Source organism: Rhinolophus ferrumequinum, chromosome 25 (assembly GCF_004115265.2).
Source record: "Rhinolophus ferrumequinum isolate MPI-CBG mRhiFer1 chromosome 25, mRhiFer1_v1.p, whole genome shotgun sequence".
Classification (NCBI taxonomy): domain Eukaryota; kingdom Metazoa; phylum Chordata; class Mammalia; order Chiroptera; family Rhinolophidae; genus Rhinolophus; species Rhinolophus ferrumequinum.
This window is the reverse complement of record NC_046308.1, coordinates 25,405,786-25,427,552: the sequence shown is the minus strand read 5'-3', so window position 1 is coordinate 25,427,552 and position 21,767 is coordinate 25,405,786. Positions and strand designations below refer to the sequence as shown.

Sequence of the window (21,767 nt, the reverse complement as noted above, 5' to 3'; positions counted from 1 at the left end):
ACTTGTATTCATCTTTTGTTATCGGTATATATTGAGTATTACAATTTTAATACAGTTTTTCCTTTCTTAAAATGTGTATACATTTTTTGGTACCCTCTGTATATATTTAATTATAGTTGACATTCAATATTATTTGACTTCAGCTTCAGGTGTACAGCGCATTGGTCAGGCATCTACACAGTCTATGAAGTGATCGCCCTGATAAGCCCAGTGCCCATATGGCATGCTGCATAATCTTTACAACACTATTGATTATAATCCCCAAACTGTATTTCATAGCCCCATGGCTATATTGTGACCACTAAACTTTATAATCCCTTTACCTTCTCCCCCACCCCCAACCCCTCCCATCTAGCAACCACCAGATGTTGTTTTTTCCCCTATATCTCTGAGTTTTGTTTGTTCGTTTATTCTGTTCCTTAGATTCCACACATAAGTGAGCAGGCTAGTCTTAATACCAAATTCACTAAAGTCTTCCAACAGGAAAATAGGCCTCTATTATTAAAAAATGCCAGACCTACGACAAGAGGATTATTTGCAAAGGAGACTGACTGTGATCTGCTGATAATGTTTTCACAACGTTATTTTTACTATTCTAAGAGACTGCATTTCATAACTTAATGTTAAGTGCTATTACTCACATTGTTTTTGATAATGTATGCTTTATATTAAGTATGAACACAAAAATACCAGACCTAACAGTTTTCATTCATACACGTAGAACTTATTGAGCAGACACATTGCTTGCCTTCTATCCATCGTCTCAATACGGGATTATTTCTCCAACTGGTTCTCGTCTGCCAGGTTACTTTTTATCACACTTGCTAGAAGACTATGCCTGATCCTCCTAAAACCCTTTTTCCTGTTTACATGAACCCCTTTTTCACCCCTACATTTAAAGACTATAGCTATTGAAAGTCTTTGCTCAAATCTCCCTTCTTCAAGGAAGCCTCCCTCAGTTAACCTAGACACAAACACAAGCATTTAAACAGAACCAGTGTTTCAAGCACTCTAACAGCTGATAACGAGTATTAAAAGGTTGACTTTGTGTTCAGTCCTGATCTCTATTTTGATTTCTTTTTCAGAGAAACACAGCTGTCTTTATATGTCACAAATCTGTACAGAATGTTCCTTTATGAAAAATACAGAAATGAACAAAGTACCATTTTTTTAGGCCGAACACTACATCGTGTGGAAGAAAAGCATATTCCTACACTACTCAGTGAAATTACGGCAAAGCCAAGACCAGTTCTAACCCATCCAGTGAAAGTTTAACGATATCAATTCTCCCTTGAAGGGAAATCATGACTATGATTTGCTGATATAAATAATAAATACTTTATGATTTTTACTAATAGTGAGCTAGGGCTATAAACACTCTCACTACCAGCCCAGTTTCCTTACAGCATGTCAACTCTGTTTTGCCGTTGCTTCTAGAAGGTGTATAACTCTAGCCAGAGAAACCAGCTTGAAATATTACTCTTTATTCTACTCAGAGGAAGATTTCTAAATTTGATTAGCACAGAGTGGCTATAGGGGTCAAGACAGAGTTAGTTACTCACAATGCAAAAAGAGATATGTGCAGTTGAGGTTATGAAAAAATACCAAGCCATGAACGTGCCTCCTACTCATTGCCAAGTATGACACATATTACTGCCCTGCACAATGTAACAGATTTAAATTAGGGAACATAATCATCATTTCCCATCAAGCCCAAACCTCTATTATTAGAGTCACAGACCGATTAGTCCTATAAGCAGGACATTTCACCTGGTCCAGCAATTGGACTATACATTATATCCATTCTTTTTCTCTGTCATTACCAAACCCTTCACCAAACCTCACCCAAAGGCCCTTTTAATGACCTGCCATGAGGACTCTAGTGGGCCGAATAACGGCACCCAAAGATATCCAGTCCCAATCCCTGAAACTTTTAAATATTACTTTATCAGGAAAGGGGACTTTGTAGATGTGATTTAAGTTAAGGATCATGAGATGAGATGAGGATAATCCCGGATTATCCAGATAGGCCCTAAATGCCATGACAGATATCTACGAGGTAGAGGAATATCTGACATACAGAAGAGGTGAAGGTGATGTGAAGACAGAGGCAGAGGTTCATTGGGGTGTCCACAGCAAAGGAATACCAGCAAACATCAAAAGTTTGACGAGTCAAGGAAGAAATTTCCCCCTAGAATCTGTGGAAAGAGCACAGCCCTGCTGACATCTTGATTTTGGCTCAGTGAAACTGATTGTGGACTTCCGGCCTTCAGAACTGTGAGAATCAATTTCTGTCATTTGAAGCCACCAAGTTTTAGGTAACTTCTTACAGCAGCCACAGGAAACTAATAATACAAGGACCAAAGTTAATGTTAATAAGCATTAAACAAAAGCATAGAAAATAGGGGGGTGTTACAAATCAAATTATGTAAAATGAATAGATATGTAAGTACACATTTCTCTTATTGCAAGATAATGGTGATCACTACATATATCTGTGAGTGCATACATATATATTTGTATGAGTGTATATATACATATATTTACACAAGTAAGTTTAAACATACATATGCGTATGTACATATGTTATATGTGTGTGACTACTCAAAACTAAAATTTGACCAAAGTCTTTTGTATATTGAAAGCTTAGGCATAGTTTTCATTCTTTTGTGGCCGCTGCTATTAACAAAGACTGGCACTGAATCTCTAACCAAGACTTAAAAACTCCCTGATAGAAATGAGTTACTCATAATTAAGTAGAAAACCTAGCAAATGTAACTATCAATAAGCAAAAGGATTTCTGACTGACAAAATTAAAATTTACTATATAAACAAATTTGGAGACAAATCTTAAAATTGAAAGCAAACAATGATCACATATTAAAACAAAATATGAAACTTCAAATATATAGGATAAAATGTGACAAATATACAGATATCTACTATGGCACTGTTCCCATTCATGGCTCATATTTTCTTCAGTTCTTTTTAATTTATCCGTGTAATTTTTTTTAGACAATTAGGGATTAGAAAGAAAGAACTTATATGTAACTGTATAAATGAAACGATGTAGTACATATGCAGGTCATGGGAAAAGAGTATAGATGAGATCTAACATTTATAGACTTTTACTTACTCCATTGCCATGAAAGCCTAATACCAATTTTAAATGTATGTTAATGCCATAAAAATCTGCCCAAAGTCAAATTCTATTCAAGTACAATGTAGTTTATTTGCAAATAACGGCATACTGATTTTTAAATGTGTATGACTTTTCAATGGCCACAAAAATAGTGTACAATTAAAACTCAACTCACATGAGCCCCTAATTATAGTCCATGAACCCCAATGCAATACATCAATTGAATTAACTTTCTTTTATCATTAAGTCAGCATGCCAAGCTATAGGGAGGCCAGTAACCTAGATCTCATGCAAAAAGGCAGGCTGGGCCAATATAGATTCCTTATCTTACACAATGAACTAGGAAGTGGTCAGAAAAAAGCCAGAGATAGGAACTGGACTTAAAAGGTCCTAAGCTGCAGAAAAGAGGCTAAAGAAGCTTCAAGTATCCCAAAGTTTAAGAGCTGTGATGATGAAAATACCAGTTGGTAGTAGAAAAATCAGTTTAGAAGAGAGAAGCAAGGCAACCAACTCTTCCAGTTTGCCAGGAACTGTCCCAGGTTTAGCACTGAAAGTCTCATGTCCTGGGAAACCCCTCAATCTCAGGCAAACGGGGAAAGTTGGTCACCCTATGAGAACAAGTGAATCAGTCAAGTTAATGATCAAATACTAGTGTGAAGATCAAAGATCCCATGCTGCTGGGATCACTGGAGCTACCTCAGATCCAGAAAAACTCTCCATCTGCTGACTCCTTAAGGAAATTAGGATACAACTATGTATGAGTTTGTGACTCTGCCTTTATTACCCCATATATATTCTTAAAATACACCTTCTCCTTGCTTGGGTTAGCCTGAATGCTTGCAGCCAAAAGAGCCTAACTGAAACCCTGGTTTTTTTCCATGAGAGATTATAAAAAACTTAGCAGGTTATTTCACATCACTTAACTACCAAAATTAATTGTTATTTCCCAGTTTTAAAAACCTGGAAAACTTTCATTCATATAAAGAGAGAATAAAAATAAAAAACAAGATAATACAAGATTCAGTGAGAAACAAATAAAAAGCTGGGATATACCACAGTAGAAAGAAATAGTGGTGACCTTTGTAGTCCCTAGATAAATAAAAAGTTATTATATGGTGAGAATGAAACAATGCTCAGTTGTTCTTCAATTCTCCACCAAAATGAAGATATCAAAGGATACCACAGGAGCTCAATCCTTAGAGATAAATATCCGTACTAACAAAAAGCAGGGGGCTGGGCTAGTTCTATTTTATGAGAACACTTGAAATTTCTTCCAGTCCTTTGATTCTGGTACCTAACTTTAGGTGCTCAATCTTATCTGATCTTAGAACAAGTAGGCATTAGAAATGTAGAAACCCAAAAAGAGGAAAATGATAGCTATAATCAAATACTTGAAGTGTTTTAGAGATCACCATGGTATTTTATTCTCTATTGTTTGTAAGTACAAAATGAGGCCCAATGGGTAAAAGTAATAGGGAGGGAGATTTTCACTCAATATATTGAATAAATACTTGTTATAATTTCAAGTCTTCTAAAAATGAAATAAATAGTCTAAAAAGCCAGTGAGCTGCTTAACAGTGGCAGTGTTCTAGCAGAAACGTTATAAAAAGAATTCCTTAGAGAAAGGGTAGGCTAGATAATGTCTTTTCTAACATTTAACTTAAAATATAAATAAATTCAAAGACACTGGAAACTTGGAACATGTATAGAAGTAGACAGAATACAATAATGAACACCCACATACATATAGACCAGATTGACTATATCAACTCCTAGCCAATCTTGCTTTATCCATAACCCCCTACTTCACCTCATCCTTAAATTATTTGGAAGTATAGCCCAGATCATTTCATCCTTAAATATTTCATCTTAAATATTTCAATATGTCTGGTGAACTTTTAAAACCCGTCCAAACCCAAGATTCTATGTTTCTATCACTTCAAGACAGAAGAAAATTGAAAAGTCCACTAACATTCAGAAAGTGAACTATGTTCACCATGTACTCAACCAGTTCTAGATAAACCAAAGGAATGAGGGCTTGAACGGTCTCATTGTCTAGTTCTTAGTGACATCTAGTGGATAAAAACTGCAACACAAATGGTAAGATCACAAAGCCATCTATTGTCATGGTATTGTATGGGCAAAAGTTTACGGGCTTAAAGTATTGTAGTTTAAGTCACTGAACATTCTTCAATAGTTCCACTTCTTTTAAGAAAAAAACAGGGGATAAAAACTTTTTAAATTTTTGTAACATTTAAGGCTTTTCATAACCTGATTTCCTCCTATGTACCTATCTAACTTCATTTTCTGTTATTCTCCTCTATAAACTTAAGAGTTGGAAAGGTCCCATCACTAATTCCCAAACTTACATAGCTCATTCCATATTCTAGACTTTTAAATGTTCCTCCTATCTCAAAATTCTCTTGAATCTACCAATTCAATTCAGCTTACCAATTCAAAATATACAACTCAATTCCATCTCTCCCAGGAATTCTTTCCCAACTATTTCCTCGGAATTTAAAATTTTTTGAACTCCCACAGCACAACTTTATCACCAAATACAGCAAATATCTCTAGATTAATCTCTGCTAGATTGCAGTTCTATTTGCTTTGTATCTGTCCTGGTAAATTATAAACCCATGGGGCCACATTTCACATTTCATTAGTAGCCCTACAATCTTTAACAAACACAGTATATTCAAATGTCTGTGCATAGATGCGTTCTATTTATGTATTATGCAGATGAAGTAAAATCCTCAATACCATGGGATTTATACTACAAACGCCATGAAGGTAAGGGCTGCACCCATTTCAGTCAATGTCCTATCCCTTGTACTTTATGCAGTGCCTGCTTCATTAAACATTTGTTCAACAAATTGTTCATTATTGTTATTAAGAAAACAAATATGATTATAAAAATAATGACTATAAAGCAAACAATAACAAGATTAAGTCATAGTCTGGTACAAAGAAAAAAAATTTTTAAGTTTTTCAATATAACATGTGCTTGTAAAGCTTTCCCTATTTATATTATTATGCTATTGCACCATCAGATTTGCTTCATACTCATGACCAAGCATGTTGGCAGTTATACAACTTTTATTTTCACATAATCATCATCGCCCACATTTTTCTCTCCTCTTGCTATCCCTAGGAATACATTCTGAAGTGATAAGATGAAGAATGATTCCCAAAGCAGAGCTGAAGAATGGTATCAATTGGACAAAAGCTCAGGCACACTATAGGGATAGTTGACTGGATGGCATCAAGTGATTCGAGCAGATGAATCTACTCATGATGGTTAATTTGTAAATATCAGGTATACAAAATGAATCATTAAATAAAAGTTACATTTTAAAAAATCTCTGAATATGTTAATTGAGATTTTACCATATTATTACTTGACCTATAGATCTATTTATAATTTTACCATATTATTACTTGACCTATAGATCTATTTATTATGCTAGTCAGATAAAAGGACAGAAAAAAAATAGCAAATGAAATGCCCCAGTATGTATTAAACCTTTTTGTAAAAGAGGTTTGGAATCACTTCTGTTCATATGCTACAAAGTTGGGAGTAACTTACCTATAACACAATTCCAGTATAATTGGGAAAATCTATGTTCTTTGACCCAAAGCTCTTTCTAGTAAGTTTTTTTTATTGTTGTTTTTAACTTTTACTTATTTTAAGTGTGCTTTTCCAGGACCCATCAGCTCCAAGTCAAGTAGTTGTTTCAATCTAGTTGTGAAGGGCGCAGCTCACAGTGGCCCATGTGGGGATTGAACCGGCGACCTTGTTGTTAAGAGCACTGTGCTCTAACCAACTGAGCCAACCGGCCGCCCCTCTAGTAAGTTTTGAACTCTAACACTTTGGCACCTTACTTTAGATGACTCTAAAGTGTCTTACCAAAAATAAATACAAATTTAAAATATATGTATATAAATAAACATCATCTTACTATTCCCCACTTTACAAAGGTAAGAAAAAAAGGTGATAAAAAAGTAAAGTTGAATGTGATACCTCCTAATCTCTACTTCATATCCTAGGTATGTCACACATTTAAAAAGTTCACAGACATCAAATAAAATGAATATGTACTTACAGCCTGGGCTTGTTGTTGGAATGATAGATTCTGATTCTCTCTATCTTCAATTCCATCCCCAAGCATCTGGGAAGGCAGTGACGTAGCACTTCCAATAGCAGCATTCAAATTGTTGGGAAAAACACTTGTTCTTTTGGGAGTTAAATGTGCTGGATCTGAAGATTTCATGGCTATAGAGCCTTCTTTTTCTGCCTTCACAAAGGAAAAAAGAGTGAGATGATTCTAGTGAGATTCCATCCAATCACATAATACATATAAGCAGCCCCAAAAATTTAACATTGGGGTTGGGGGGAAGTAGGGGAAAGCTTTAGCTGGCAAAAAACCCAACATTTACCAGGCACCTACTATGTGCTAATAATTTATATTATCTCATCTAATTCTCACAATAATCTTATGAGACAAGTATCATATCCTCATTTTATAGGTGAAAAAAGTGTCCAAAAAAGTTAAGTAATTAGCCCAAGGTTACATAGCTAGTAAAATATCAACAGCCAGGTTAGCATTATGGCTGAGTGAGAAGACCCCTTTGTATCTCCCATTAAATTTACAAGTCAAACACCTACAATCCAATAAAGATTCCTCTGCTCAACACACACACACCTGACAGATCCAGGCATCAGTACATTTGAAGGCGGGAGTATTAGAACACGTAGGGGAGGTAGGACAAAGGGAAGGACAGGGGTGTGGGGGAGGGCTCAATATAGGAAAGATGGTGCCCGCTATACAGGAAGACCCCACACAGGGAAAATGGCGACTGTCCTCCAGCCCTCGCCGCAAAGCCACACATATCAGTCTCCCCCTCATCCTTGTCCCTATATGCCTCCAACGCCCCCAAGTCTCGGTCCCTCTGCTGGAGCCCAGGCACAAATACTTGGATTGGCTGCCCTGAGATGAAGGAGGTATGACATTTTGAAAAGAAGTATGGATTTTTCAGGGGAAATGGGATTTACTGAGATTACTGAAGTACTGCGAGTAACTCCATTTCCAGAAAAAAGGGACATCCTTTACAGCTTCCAATCAAGATCAATGGGATGAAATGAAAAAAAGAAATATACCTCTTACCAACCCAGTACATGAGAATTATCAGGGATAATCTCATTAGATAGTCAATAGACTTTTCTTTAATTGTATCTGAAGTTTTTAGGAGACCTAAATTTTTAGAAGGTTAGAAGCTATAATGTCTTTAAATACTATTTAAGCCATTCTACCCACATGGTGTTAAAAATTGTGAGTTTTCAATAACAGTAAAGGAAATGAGTTCGCTCTAAAAAAAAAAGGAAAAAGGGAAGGACAGGGAATGGGTTCACAGACACAGCTCTATAGCCGCAGTAGCCCCAGCTAACGTAGTAGTGGTAGAGTTGAGTGCAGCCCCCACAATATGGCGGGTGGAAGTTAAGAGGGGCAGAAGCAGCGCCAGTGCCCAAGAATCTGGCTCCCTATACTCCCCAGACCCTCACTGCAGCGAAACCCAGAAGCAGCAGCAGAAATGTGTTTAACAGCACAGCGGTGCCAGTGAACATTAGGAATAAAGACGCAGCACTGGGGCTCAAGAATCCAGATCCCTCTTACCTGTCACATCCCTCCCCACCCCACGGTAATGGTGCCCCAAGACCAAGGCAACCGAGAAACAGCAGGGTCACCCACCAACCCACACAGACAAAACAAAAACTTGCACTATAGCACCATCTACTTGGAAACAAAAGAAACACCTTCAATTAGCAACCACTAAATTGTTAAAATCAAAACAGCAAACAAAACGAGTCCACTATCTTAAATGCAAAGGCAGAGAAAGAATCCATCAAGTATCATTAATAACCAAGGTAAGAAGGTAGCTCAGAAAGAGAATGAAAAGTCTGTAACCTCAAAGACATGAAAGACTGTGATTTAAATGACAGAGAATGCAAGATTGCAGTTATAAAAAAAACTCAATGAGATATAAGAGAACTCAGAAAGGTAATTCAATGAGCCCAGGAATAAAATTAACAAAGGAGTACTTTACCAAACAGATTGAAACTATAAAAAAAACCCAACAGAAATTCTGGAGCTGAAGAACTCAATAAATGAGATGAAGAATGCTTTAAAAAGCACTGGAAATAGAGCAGACCAGATGGAAGAGAGAATCAGCAAGCTTTAAGATAGAAGTCTAGAAATAAGTTAGGTGGAAGAAAACTAAGAGTTTAAAAAAAAAAAGAAAAGAAAGAAAGAACTCTATGAGACCTATCTGACACCATTAGAAAGAGCAACAAAGGGTATTCCAGGAGAAGAGAGGGAGAAGAGAACAGAAAGCCTATTCAAAGAAATAATTGATGAGAACTTCTCAAACCTAGGGAAGGAATTAGACATTCAAGTACAAGAAGTTAACAGAACACTTAATTATTTCAATGCAAAAAGACCTTCTCTAAGACACATCATATTAAAACTGTCAAAGCTAATGATAAAAAAAGAATTGTCAAGGCAGCCAAGAAAAAAAAAAGACAGTAACCTACAAAGGAAAGCCCATCAGACTTCTCAATAGAAACCTTAAAGGCCAAGTGAGAGTGAAATGATATATTTAAAATACTGAAAGAGATAAACCACCAGCCAAGAATAATATATCCAGCAAAGTTATCTTTTAGATATGAAGAAATATAGGCTTTCCCAGACAAACAAAACTGAGGGAATTTGTCACTTTGAGACCTGCATTACAGATTAAAAGGAGCTCTTCAGCTGAAACAAAAAAGACAAAAATATTCAACATTTTGAGACAGACAGAAGCAAGAAATTCCAACGCTATTTCAGGAAAGGTATTAAATAATTATAGCATAAAGATAAAAGGGGGGAAAAGCATTAAAAATAACTATAGCTACTGCAATTTGGTAATGAACACACAACATAAAAAAATAATTTGTGGGCCAGCCCAGTGGCTCAGGCGGTTGGAGCTCCGTGCTCCTAACACCGAAGGCTGCCGGTTAGATTCCTACATGGGCCAGTGGGCTCTCAATCACAGGGTTGCCAGTTCGACTCCTCGACTCCTCAACTCCTGCAAGGGATGGTGGGCTCCGCCCCCTGCAACTAAGATTGAACAGGCACCTTGAGCTGAGCTGCCACTGAGCTCCTAGATGGCTCAGTTGGTTGAAGCGCATTCTCTCAACCACAAGGTTGCCGGTTCGACTCCCACAAGGGATGGTGGGCTGTGCCCCCTGCAACTAATAACAGCAACTGGACCTGGAGCTGAGCTGGCCCTCCACAACTAAGATTCAAAGGACAACAACTTGACTTGGAAAAAGTCCTGGAAGTACACACTGTTCCCCAATAAAGTCCTGTTCCCCTTCCCCAATAAAAAATAAAAATAAATTTAAAAATGACCATATAAGTCCTCATATATCAATAACCACCCTAAATGAATTGAACTCACCAATCAAAAGGCACAGAGTAGCTGGATGGATTAAAAACCAAGAACTGACTACATGCTTGCATCAGGAGCAAAGACAAACATAGGATCAAAGTGAAGGGATAAAAGATGATACTCCAAGCAAATCGTATCCAGAGAAGAGCAGGTATAGTCGTACTCACATCAGACAAAACAGATTTCAAGACAAAAAAGGTAATAAGAGACAAAGATGGATATTTTTTAATGATAAAGCAGAATATCTATCAAGAAGACATACATTTATTAATATGTATGCACCCAATCTAGAAGCACCAAAATATATAAAGCAATTACCAATACACAAAAAGGGAGAAACTGACAAAAATACAATTATGGTATGGAATCTAAATACCCTATTGAGCAATAGATAGATCATCCAAACATAAAAGTCAATGAGGAAAGACCCCAAATAGCCAAAGCAATCCTGAGGACAAAAATAACAAAGCTGGAGGTATCATACACCCCAACTTCAAACTATATTACAAAGCTATAGTAATCAAAACATGTACTGGCAAAAAATAGACACAGACCAATGGAACAGAATTGAGAATCCCGAAATAAACTCACACATACACAGGCAACTAATTTATGACAAAGGAGACAAGAATATACCAAGTAGAAAGGAGAGTCTCTTCAATAGCTGGTGTTGGGAAAACTGAACAGCCGTATGCAAAATAATGAAACTAGACCACTGTCTTACACCACACACAAAAGTTAACTCAAAATTGATTAAAGACTTGAATGTAAGACCTGAAAGAATAAAATACATAGAAGAAAACATAGGCACTAAGCTTCTGGACATTGGTCTCAGAGGTATTTTTTGTGAATTTGGTTCACACCTGTTAAATTGGCTATTATTAAAAAGACAAGAAATAACAAGTGTTGGAGAGGACGTGGAGAAAAGGGAACCCTAATATACTGTTGGTAGGAATGTAAATTGGTGCAGCCACTATGGAAAACAGTATGGAGGTTCCTTAAAAAATTAAGACTAGAATTACCATATGACCCAGAAATTCCTCTTCTGGGTATTTACCTGAAAAATATGAAAACACTAATTTATAAAGATGAATATACCCCTGTGATTACTGCAGCATTATTTACAATAGTGAAGACATGGAAACAACCTAAGTGTCCATCAGTGGATGAATGGATAAAGAATATGTGGTAGATATAAACAATGGAATACTACTTAGCCATTAAAAAAAAAAGAAATATTGCCATTTTCAGAAACATGGATGGATCTTGAGGGTAGTATGGTAAGTGAAATAAGTCAGATGGAAAAAGACAAAAACCATATGATTTCACTCATGTGTGGAATGTCAAGCAAAAAAGTAACAAATGGACTAACAAAACAAACTCATAAATAACAGACAACAGAATGGTGGTTACCAAGAGGGGAAGGGCAAAATGAGTAAAGAGGGTCAAATATATGGTAACAGAAGGAAACTAGATTTTGGGTGGTGAGCATGCAATAGAGAATACAGGTAATGAATTACAATGTATACCAGAAATTTATATATTATTAACCAATGTTACCTCAATAAATTTATTTTTTAAAAATAGCATAAGCCCGAATTCAAACCCAAATCTGAATCCCAAAGTCTGACATTGTTTTTAACCAGTGAAAGCAAAAAAATTAGTCAGAAAAACACAGGAATAAAACACGGTTTCTCGATATACAAATCTACTGCCCTCACCAGCAAATCAAATTATACAAAGCATGGAATCCAAAGAAAGTGATACCATTACAGCCTAATAGTTTATCTCATAACACACAGACACTTTCTATTCACTCCTTACTCAGTCTCACTTTGAACTTACTGCTTCGTAAGACTTTTGGAGTTGTTGCTTTTTTCTCAGCCTAATTTGTTGATTTACTCGATGTTTGACTTGTCTCTGAAAATGCTTCAAAGCTTCTTGTTTTTTTCTCAGCTGTTCCTTTAGTTCTTCTTCAATCATATATGCTGAAGTCTTTAAAGATGAAAGATAGAAAATGAATTTAAATGTCAGCAGTTTTGCCCAGTAGGGCTCAAATAATCCCCCACAAATAGTTCAGTTCTATAATCCAAAATTCCCAGTAGAGTAAGGAAATCACAGTTCAGAAATGATAATCTAGCACATAGCTAGTGAGTATCAAGAACTTAAAGCAAATCACAAACTAAAAATTGGAATTTGTGAGTACTCAACTCAAATCTTAATTTGTCATTGAACTGAAAACGAATGGCATCTTCATTAACTTTTAATGAACCAATTCAAATCTATCTGTGTTACACATTTTCTAAAATGGGTTAAAGAACCCAAATACACCAGATTGTTCACCACTCATCAAATATGTCCTATTCTAAAATGCCTTCATACTCAGAATTATGCATCATTTTTAACTCAGTGGGCCTTTCCTGTTATCTCCATCTAGTAAAGGCCTACTCAGTCTTCAAGACCGTCTAAAATCCACCTCCTAGTTAGTGCCCTTCATAATCCTTTCGTCCTCTGAGCTCTCTTATGCTATGGTACCTCAGATTAACATTAACTGAGTACAGTATTCCTTGATTCCTCCATTAGATTATGAACTAACGTATTCAATTCTCCTTTGTTTCCTCTATAATATATAACACAGAGCCTTGCATATAAAAGTACTCAATATTTATGTAATGTTCTATTTCAAAACTTATTCTAAACAACTTGCAACATTTTATCCCATTTGAGTCCCTGATCAGTATTCACAGAGTTGTACCATTCTTCTTGAAATACCATCATCTTAACATTTAATCATGCACTACCCAAACTCTTAAAATTCTTTCTGGAAATAGGCAGAGGAGGAATAAATGAATGAATATGTACATACATATATGCAAACATAAATAAAATAAGTGAATATACAACATTGCATTGCTATTTAACATTTACTTTAAACATATCTCATTTCTTCTCTGAGATCAGGACAACTAAGTAAATGTACCTCATACTTTCACTAAGTAACTGTACCTCGTACCTTTACCTCATGTTCAGCACCGTCTGTACATTCAGTAGACCTTCACACATTTTGCGCATTCCATAAATATTTATCGAATGCCCATGTTTATTAGGCACTAAGATAAAGGTGGAGATGTGATGGTAAGATTTTTTTTCCCCTGTGCTCTAGGAGCTCACACTCCATCAGAAAAACTAGATATGTTAAACAACTTACCATGAATATGATGTGGTAAGTGCCACAATAAAATTCGAACAAATAGCTAATTGGAACAGGTTGGTGAAAGACTACAAAAAAAATCTTTCGAAATTGTCCTTGAGTTTATTAGTATGTTTGAGTGTTTTCATGTAAACAGGCACACATGTAAACTTTGCAAAAGTTTTCTTTCAGCTGAAATGTTCCTATCAGCTATACTTAGAGCATAAACATTCTTCAAGCACCAACACAAGGTATATTTCCTCATTCATTCATTCAACAAATATCCTGAAGACGTACTATACACCAGGACAGGAATGACCAGGACATAAAGATCTGTCATGGAATTTATAGTTAAGCTTTCTCAGAATCCCAATCAGAATTCATCTCTTCTTCCTTTATTCTCTTACTCCATTTCCAAACTTATCAAAAACTTTAAGCATTCCATTAATGTTACATGAAATGTGGCCAACTGTCATCCTGACTACACCGTAGAATGTCTGGAAGGTACAGACAGTGCCTATGTCTTGTGCATAGCAAGCAATCAAGCATTTGTGAAGTAAACGGAAATATATACATATATACATATGTAAGTTTTGGCAAATACGTATGTGTTGGTTCCAAAATCCTTAATGAGAGAATATATCTACTTGTGACAGAACAGAAACTGCAGCTCCAGACTGTTCTCTTTCTCTAAGCACCAGAGAAGGCTAATTTAAAAAAAAGATGGGGTAGGAACCCCACCACTTTGGTTCAATCTGACACTCACAGACGCTGGTATTTCCGAACTACGTGGTGAGGCAGGTTCCACCCATGCCCCAACTGGTACTATAGCCTGGTTCCTCTCAGCCAGCACTGCCAACACGTCCTTGCTCTTCAGGGGGTTTAATGCCAGGGGCAACCTTGGGGTATTTCGAGACTTCTTGATGGGGGCCATACTTCCTGGCACCTGTGACTCCTGGGGTTAGGAGAAAGGAAAAGCTTAAAATCTTTAAAATCTTCCAACGACCGCGTTAAAAGCTTAACCTCCTAACACATGAGCCACAGTCCCCTGAAAAGGAGAGAAGGCTTGGAGGAGGCAGCAGCCTTCCAGGGCGCGGAAGAACGAGGATTCTGGAGCAAAGGGAGAGAAAGAGGAAAGAATGGAAGAGAAGTGGGAAGAAATAAAGAGGGACGAAAAGGCTCCAAGATTGCCTTCTGGAAGGAACGCGATGGGAAGGGAGAGACAACAGGAGGTGACTGACAGTACGAGGACTGTACCCAGTGGTGACACAGCGAGGTGGGACAGGGAGGGCCGACGGCAGCAGCCAGAGAGAAAGGGGGCTGGCAGGGCGGGGGTGGGAACCTGGGTCTGAGGCAGTCCAAATACTCAGTATCCGATTATGGGGGAAGCGCTGAACGAGGGGGGTGTCCTGGGGCAGAGCCTGTTTGAGGCCTCGTGGTCCCACTCCTGAGACAGCACTGGTCCGGTATCCGCCGGCAGCTCGCTAGACTCAAACTACTCGGGATACCAAGGTAACCGCCTCCCGCAAACCGCCACTTTTGGGTGGGCCGCCCCGCCCCGCCCCTCCCCTCCCCGCTCCTCCCCTCTGTCTCCGGGTATTCGCCCCTTCCGGGCGGCCAGCACCTTCTGAGAGCGGGGAAGGCGTGAGGGGCGGGTTTAGGGCTCCGGATTCGTCACTTCCGCTTCCTGTCCGGCTGAGGGGCGGGCCTCGTGAAGGCGCGAGGAACCGGGCGGAAACTGGTGGGTGCGAAGGACCGCTGGGTAATATTCCGACCTAGGCGGGGCGGGCTGAGGGGCCGGCAGATGTGCAACCATAGTCCCAGCCCTGAAACCGTACCAAGTCCTCCAGGAAAAGATCAACGCCAGCCTGGATTGCTGACTGCGAGGCAGGATTCCCAACTGGGGGAAGCACGGGAAAAGGAAGGAAGAGTGGGGGCCTAGCAGGGCTTCCTAGAGCAATAATAAATCATACTGATCGTTTGTGCACCTCATTACATTTACAGTGCTCTTTCATACACAGTCCTCTATTTGAACATCGCAGCTTCGTGAGTGGTCTCCCTCCCTGCTGTGAGTTCTGTTATAATCCTGGGCATTTCATTATCCCTATGAAATATCCAGTCATTCGTTCATTTAACTTATAATTGAGACATTTTTATATCCCAGTACTGTTCTAGGCACTGGAAGTATAAACAGTGAACAAAACAGACAAATGCACCTTGCCCATGGAATTCACAATGTAACAAGGAATAACCAAATAAACACATGAATAAGTAAATAAACGTCTGATGCTGATGAGTACTGTAGAGTAAAAGCAGAAAAAGAGGATGAAGAGTGTGTTGGAGGGAGGGGACATAAAATTTTAGATAGGATGACCAGAGAAGGCTTCCCTGGGGTCCTTTCCAGCAGACTCCAATGCAGTTTCATGAGGTATGGAACAAGTTAACTGTAATCTTCAAGAGAGAGTGTTAGGGAGTGTTCCAAGCAGCGGGCACAGTGCATACAGTCACTCCAAAGTGGGTGCAGCCTGGCAAGAAGACTGCCATGTGAGGTTCACGATTATGAATTTAAAGTGAGACCAGCAGGCATGGTTTAGTGTTTTTTCTTTAGTGGCATAGTTACAGGCATGAAGTAAGTGGAATATTGAATTTAAACCAAGGTTGAGGTTTTGCCAAAATATTACTATCAAGCAAGAAAGGGGCAAGAGAGTTGAAGATCAATGCAAGGGAATCATTAAATAACTGACCGAGGAATTTGAGATAGGTAATGTGGGAAGGGAAGGCAAATAGAAGGTAAGGAACACTGTAAAGTTAAAGCTGGGAGGATCAAGAGATTGTAGGTTCCAGTGGGGTGAGGGGTGGGTGGAGGTTGAAGGTTTGTTAGAACAGGATACTAGAAAGAATGCACTGAAAAGATAAGACGTGGTGATCCAAGAGTGGGATGCTTGCAACTGAGAGTACGGAGGGGCTGCAAATATCGGTACTGTCCAAGTCTATGGTTCAACCAAAGGAGGGAGTGCTGAGGCAAGTTAAAGAACAAGATCGCTGGAGAAGAAAAGGGCATAGAAATGAAGGATCAGAGCATTGGACGGATTATTCCTGAGATTACTGAAATCAACAAAATATATGAGAAGAATAGTGTTGGTAAGAGCCAGGAACAGAAATCTTCAAGGGATTTCAGGAAAAGTTCTGGAGGTTGGTAGATGAGTATAACTTTGAAAGCAGTGAGTGGTATAGTCTAACAACATTAGATTCCAAGTGAGGGGTGAAGCTCAGAAAAAGGAGGGAGAATGGTTTATAAATAGCACTGAGTAACCAAATAGCAAGAAGGAAACCCATCCCACCTCCACCCAGAGTGGTAAGGAACAGAAAACTGCCTCCACTTGAGAGGACCAGAGAGAAATTGATTTGTATACTTACACACACACACACACACACACACACACACACACACACACACACCCCAACACTGGGACGAACTGTTATTAGGTAGCTCCTTGCTCTCTCTAACCTTCTACCTCAAGGTCTATGCCTTCCACTAGCAGCTGTGCCAGTGGTTTCATATGAATCTATACTTTCGTTATGTCCAGAGAGCTCACCTCTTAGGCCCAGTTTCTCTCTTCTGACCTTTTCACAAGGCTTATCTTCTATGTGGCCAGAGTTAGTTTCTTAGCAAGGGAACTGTTTGCTTGGAAATGTCTGTCTTGGGGGGGAGGCCGGATGGCTCAGTTGGTTAGAGTGCGAGCTCTCAACAACAAGGTTGTGGGTTCAATTTCCGCATGGGATGGTGGGCTGCGCCCCCTGCAACTAAAATTGAAAACGGCAACTAGATTGAAAGACAACGACTTGGAGCTGATGGGCCCCAGGAAAAAAACACACTATTAACCCTCCCCCCAAAAAACATTATTTAAAAAAAATGTCTGCTTCAGAAATATAGAAGAATGGGTGTTGCTGGCAGTAGTCCTGAGGCCCTGCTCCAGGGCACTCCTCATCAGAGCAGGGTAATCTCTGATATATGTGACGGGGGGATCCCTGGCCACCTCTGCACAAAGACCCAAGTCATGGGCCCTTGGCAGCAGTCCACTCCTGACTGTCTAATGAGTACCACAGGGCAATTTGCTGTTTGGTCACCACTATCTTTTGTGGCTGACTGACCCACACCTGCAACAAATTAGAAAACAACATGTTAGTCCTGAGGGCCTATCCTAAGGAGAACCTCTATAGAGGTTGAAATCTTCCTATTCCCACTCTCATGGGATCTGAATGTTTTGGGAACCCAACTTCAGGCAGCTGAGTCACGCCCACTTCTATTCTCTTCCTTTCAAGTATGAGCAGGATTTCCAGGGCTAACTAACATCCTCGGCTATTTCCTGCAAGCAGACCATAGCGCTGTCCTTTGTTCTTCCTCCTCCTTATTCACCTTTCAAAATAAGCTTTATAACTAGAGTCATTGCTGAGGATTCTTCTGCTCATCTATGCAGACCGAGTATTTGCAGCAGCGTTTCATTGGAAATGGCACCAATAGCAGATTACTCCAGGTAAGCCCAATTGTCTCAACATCTGCTATACTGATCTTTGCAAAAGATTCTCTAATTTTATCATGGATACAGAAGTCTTTTCTCCTTTGTCTTGGTGGGTGATAAAAAAAATAATAACATAGGAGTCTCAGTGTTTCTCCACATTCCCAAATACCTAGGATAGACACCAAGATACACTGCCCAGATTCCTCTTCGAGGAAGGACTTGCTGGTCTAGCTACTGGGAGTGTGGTTGGTCCCTTGGGCTGTCAGCTCCTTAAGGGACTGCCTCAGCTTCAGAGAGCTGCCTCACCCTCCCTTTGAGGAACAGCCACATCCAGTGACTGAAGGACAGGGACATAAAGGCCCAGCTATTTCTACCTAACTTGGAACAACTCTAATGGGCCTTCATTGCAGCTTCAGAGTTCCCTGTGGGATTGGTTGAGGCTGTCCGGCCAGCATCACAGTTCAACTTCTCCCTCTGCCCACTCTACATTCCTCCTCCTTTCTTCCACAGGTATCAGTTTCAAGCACACTCCGTGATGAACATCCTGAACATGAAACTGTCTCAGGTTCTGCTTCCTGGAGAACCCAAACTCTGACACCTCCTTAATGTTGCTAGCGCTCAGAGATCAAGGCAAGGCCATATAATGCCTAGTGTCAAAATCCATAGTCTCCTTATCATTATTTGTTTTCTTTCCATCTAAGTGACTTGCAACATTACGAGGATATGGTCTAATGACAATTTAAAGTCCCTCTTCCTGTTCCCTGTTGACACTTTTGAGCCTCTGTGTCAAGCTAACTCTCAAGGCTACCCCACCTCTAGACTTTCAAAATATGTGAGCCAATAAAGTTCTTTATGGTCAATGCCAATTTGCATTAGGTTTTTTAATTGTTGGAAATATTGAGAGCCCTGAGATGATCAAAATAGAAAGAGTCAATTGGTAAAGATTGGAAAATGAAGCAAATAAGCAGAAAGATCAAAGCTACCTATAAAAATTGGTTCCAGGAGTTGCCTCAGTGTTTGAACTCGCCAATTCCAGATCCATACAATGTGACTCTCTTCTGATGGTAAGTTCCCTGGGATTGTTCTTTGAAACCAAAGAAGATCAACTCAGATAAGACATTTTGCCTTTACATAAAGCTAATTTGGGCCAAAATGATATTAGATATCTATAAATTGTTACTTATATTATTCATCATACTTTTGACTTTTTTTTAGAAAATGTACTCCTAAAGTATAAAGATTGCAATCATTAAAGATACTTTTAAAATGTGTTACAGGCTCTAAAAGCAATTTCTAAAGAGACATTTTCAAAAATGTTTTATAGAATAAAAGCAGGGCATTGAGGTAACTATTTGAAGAAAACCCATCATTTTTGTGTGTTTTGCTGGGACTGTTATAATTATCCACTATTAATCATCATTTTTTCTATATCCCAAATCTCTAAGAACAGCATGTTATAATGAAGAGAACAGAGACTTTAGAAATAGACTTGGATCTATATTCTGGCTGTGCGATTTACTGCCTCTTGTCAAGTCACATAATCTGAGTCTTTGTTTCTTCATCTGTAACATAGTGGGAGTAACTGACCTTTCAGGGTGTGTGTGTGCGAGAGAGAGAGAGAGAGAGAGAGAGAGAGAGAGAGAGAGAGAGAGAGAGACAGAGAGACAGAGAGAGAGAGAGAGAGTGAGAGACAGAGAGACAGAGAGAGAGAGAGAGAGAGAGATTTAAGGTAATATATGTAAAATGCATGACATATAATAGTGTTTCAATAAATGCTTGCTAATATTTTTTCTTAGGAATCAAGATAGAAATCATCTCTTCCACCTTTAGAAAATTTTGATTTGTCTGCGCAGCATCTGTTCTCCCTTTCCTTCTGGTAATAGACCACCCCACGAGTGACTGTGGAGCTAGGTAGGTGGTCCAGCCTGGGATCGTATTCTATTCTCCTGGCTATAGTGATTGATCCAGAGCTGTGCATGGGACCTATGCTAGGCCACCCACAGTCCTTCACCAAGATTTCCTTTGAACTAGCTCCATCAAAAGTCTTCCCCTCCCTAGATGACAAGCCACACTGTTCAATATTTTAACCACTAGCTTCACGTTGCTATTTAAATTAATTAAAATTTGCAATTCCTTTCCTCATTCCCACTCCCACAGTTAAAGTGCTCAACAGCCACATGTAGCTAACAGCTACTGTACCTGACAGCACAGATAGAGAACATTTTCATCATCGCAGCAAGTTATATTGAACAGCACTGATACTCTGGCAACTACAGGTCCCATCAAAAAGTGTGAGAAGGCAGGCCGGCCCGGTGGCTCAGGCGGTTAGAGGTCCATGCTCCTAACTCCAAAGACTGCCGGTTCGATTCCCACGTGGGCCAGTGGGCTCTCAACCACAAGGCTGCCAGTTCAATTCCTCGAGTCCCACAAGGGATGGTGGGCTCCGCTCCCGGCAACTAGCAACGGCAACTAGCAACGGCAACTAGCAACGGCAACTAGCAACTAGCAACTAGCAACGGCAACTGGACCTGGAGCTGAGCTGCACCCTCCACAACTAAGACTGAAAGGACAACAACTTGACTTGGAAAAAAAAAGTCCTGGAAGTACACACTGTTCCCCAATAAAGTCCTGTTCCCCTTCCCCCCAAAAAAAAAAATCGTAAAAAAAAAAAAAAGTGTGAGAAGGCTTGAGAAAATGAAGCTGACACTGAGAGCTAAGCAAGAGAGATGAGTGACAACCATGATGGCTTTCCATGATGGCTTTTCACTATCTAATTTCCAATTATTCCAGCTCCCTTCAAGATTTTGTTACTTGGTGTAAGAAATGCCTCCGCTGTCACTGCAAATCATTCATGTTAAACTTCTGTCACTTACAACCAAAACTTCTTGACAAATCACATTCCTTAGCTTGTTGGGCAGCAAACCAGAAGTGAAATTCTGGAGGGCTAACTCTGGCAGGGATCTGTAAACTAGACAAAGCTGGGCCCTGTAAGCACTGTGATGAAGAATGAAAATTTTGGCCTGTCTTCAAGGCGTCCTTCCCCAGCAACTTACTTGGGGCATGGTTTGAAGAAACATTATTTCTCCCTATGATGAATCCTGTGTGTGACAATCCATCTTCTTAGTGTCCCTGGATTCACCACTGGGGGCCCCATTTTTCTCTTGCTGATTAAGCCTCGTTCTTTATGGGCCTTTCCGCCCACCTTATCCTTCGCTTCACATTTTGGAGTCTTCCTTTTGTGTACTGACTGTCACTTCTGGGCCTTGACTTCATGAAAGCAACCTCTTTCAGGAGTGTAGTATGAACATGACAAAGAAGCACAGGCTGAGTCGGAACTATGCTGACTTAACACAATGTGTGGCTTTGAGCAGGTTACCTAACCTCTCTGAGCTCCACGGTTCTCCTTGAAGAAAAAGTCCTACCA

The 21,767-nt window shown here is 39.3% G+C and overlaps 1 protein-coding gene and 1 long non-coding RNA gene across 6 annotated transcripts in view; one reads left to right on the top strand and one right to left on the bottom strand.

Annotated features, from left to right (window-relative positions):
• The window catches only part of CCDC15 (coiled-coil domain containing 15), a 65,146-nt gene extending 49,746 nt beyond the window's left edge, over window positions 1–15,400 (bottom strand). The window contains exons 1-4 of one of the 4 annotated variants that reach the window (XM_033097169.1): window positions 15,166–15,400; window positions 14,590–14,778; window positions 12,479–12,628; window positions 7,249–7,440 (exon numbers count right to left, since the gene is read on the bottom strand). In XM_033097169.1, the coding sequence (XP_032953060.1) occupies window positions 7,249–7,440; window positions 12,479–12,628; window positions 14,590–14,757 (510 nt within the window). In that variant the 5' untranslated portion in view covers window positions 14,758–14,778; window positions 15,166–15,400. Of the gene's footprint in view, window positions 1–7,248; window positions 7,441–11,655; window positions 11,691–12,478; window positions 12,629–14,589; window positions 14,779–15,165 lie in introns of those variants that run through there. The other 3 variants (XM_033097171.1, XM_033097170.1, XM_033097172.1) reach the window with 3 other exon arrangements.
• Window positions 15,401–18,219: 2,819 nt separating this feature from the next.
• Window positions 18,220–20,718, top strand: LOC117017215 (uncharacterized). Of its 2 annotated transcripts, XR_004422043.1 has the most exons (4): window positions 18,220–18,358; window positions 18,854–19,407; window positions 20,140–20,254; window positions 20,620–20,718. It is a non-coding gene; the product is annotated as an uncharacterized LOC117017215 (long non-coding RNA). The 2 variants fall into 2 exon arrangements; XR_004422042.1 differs by having other exon boundaries at window positions 20,140–20,710.
• Window positions 20,719–21,767: the final 1,049 nt, after the last annotated feature.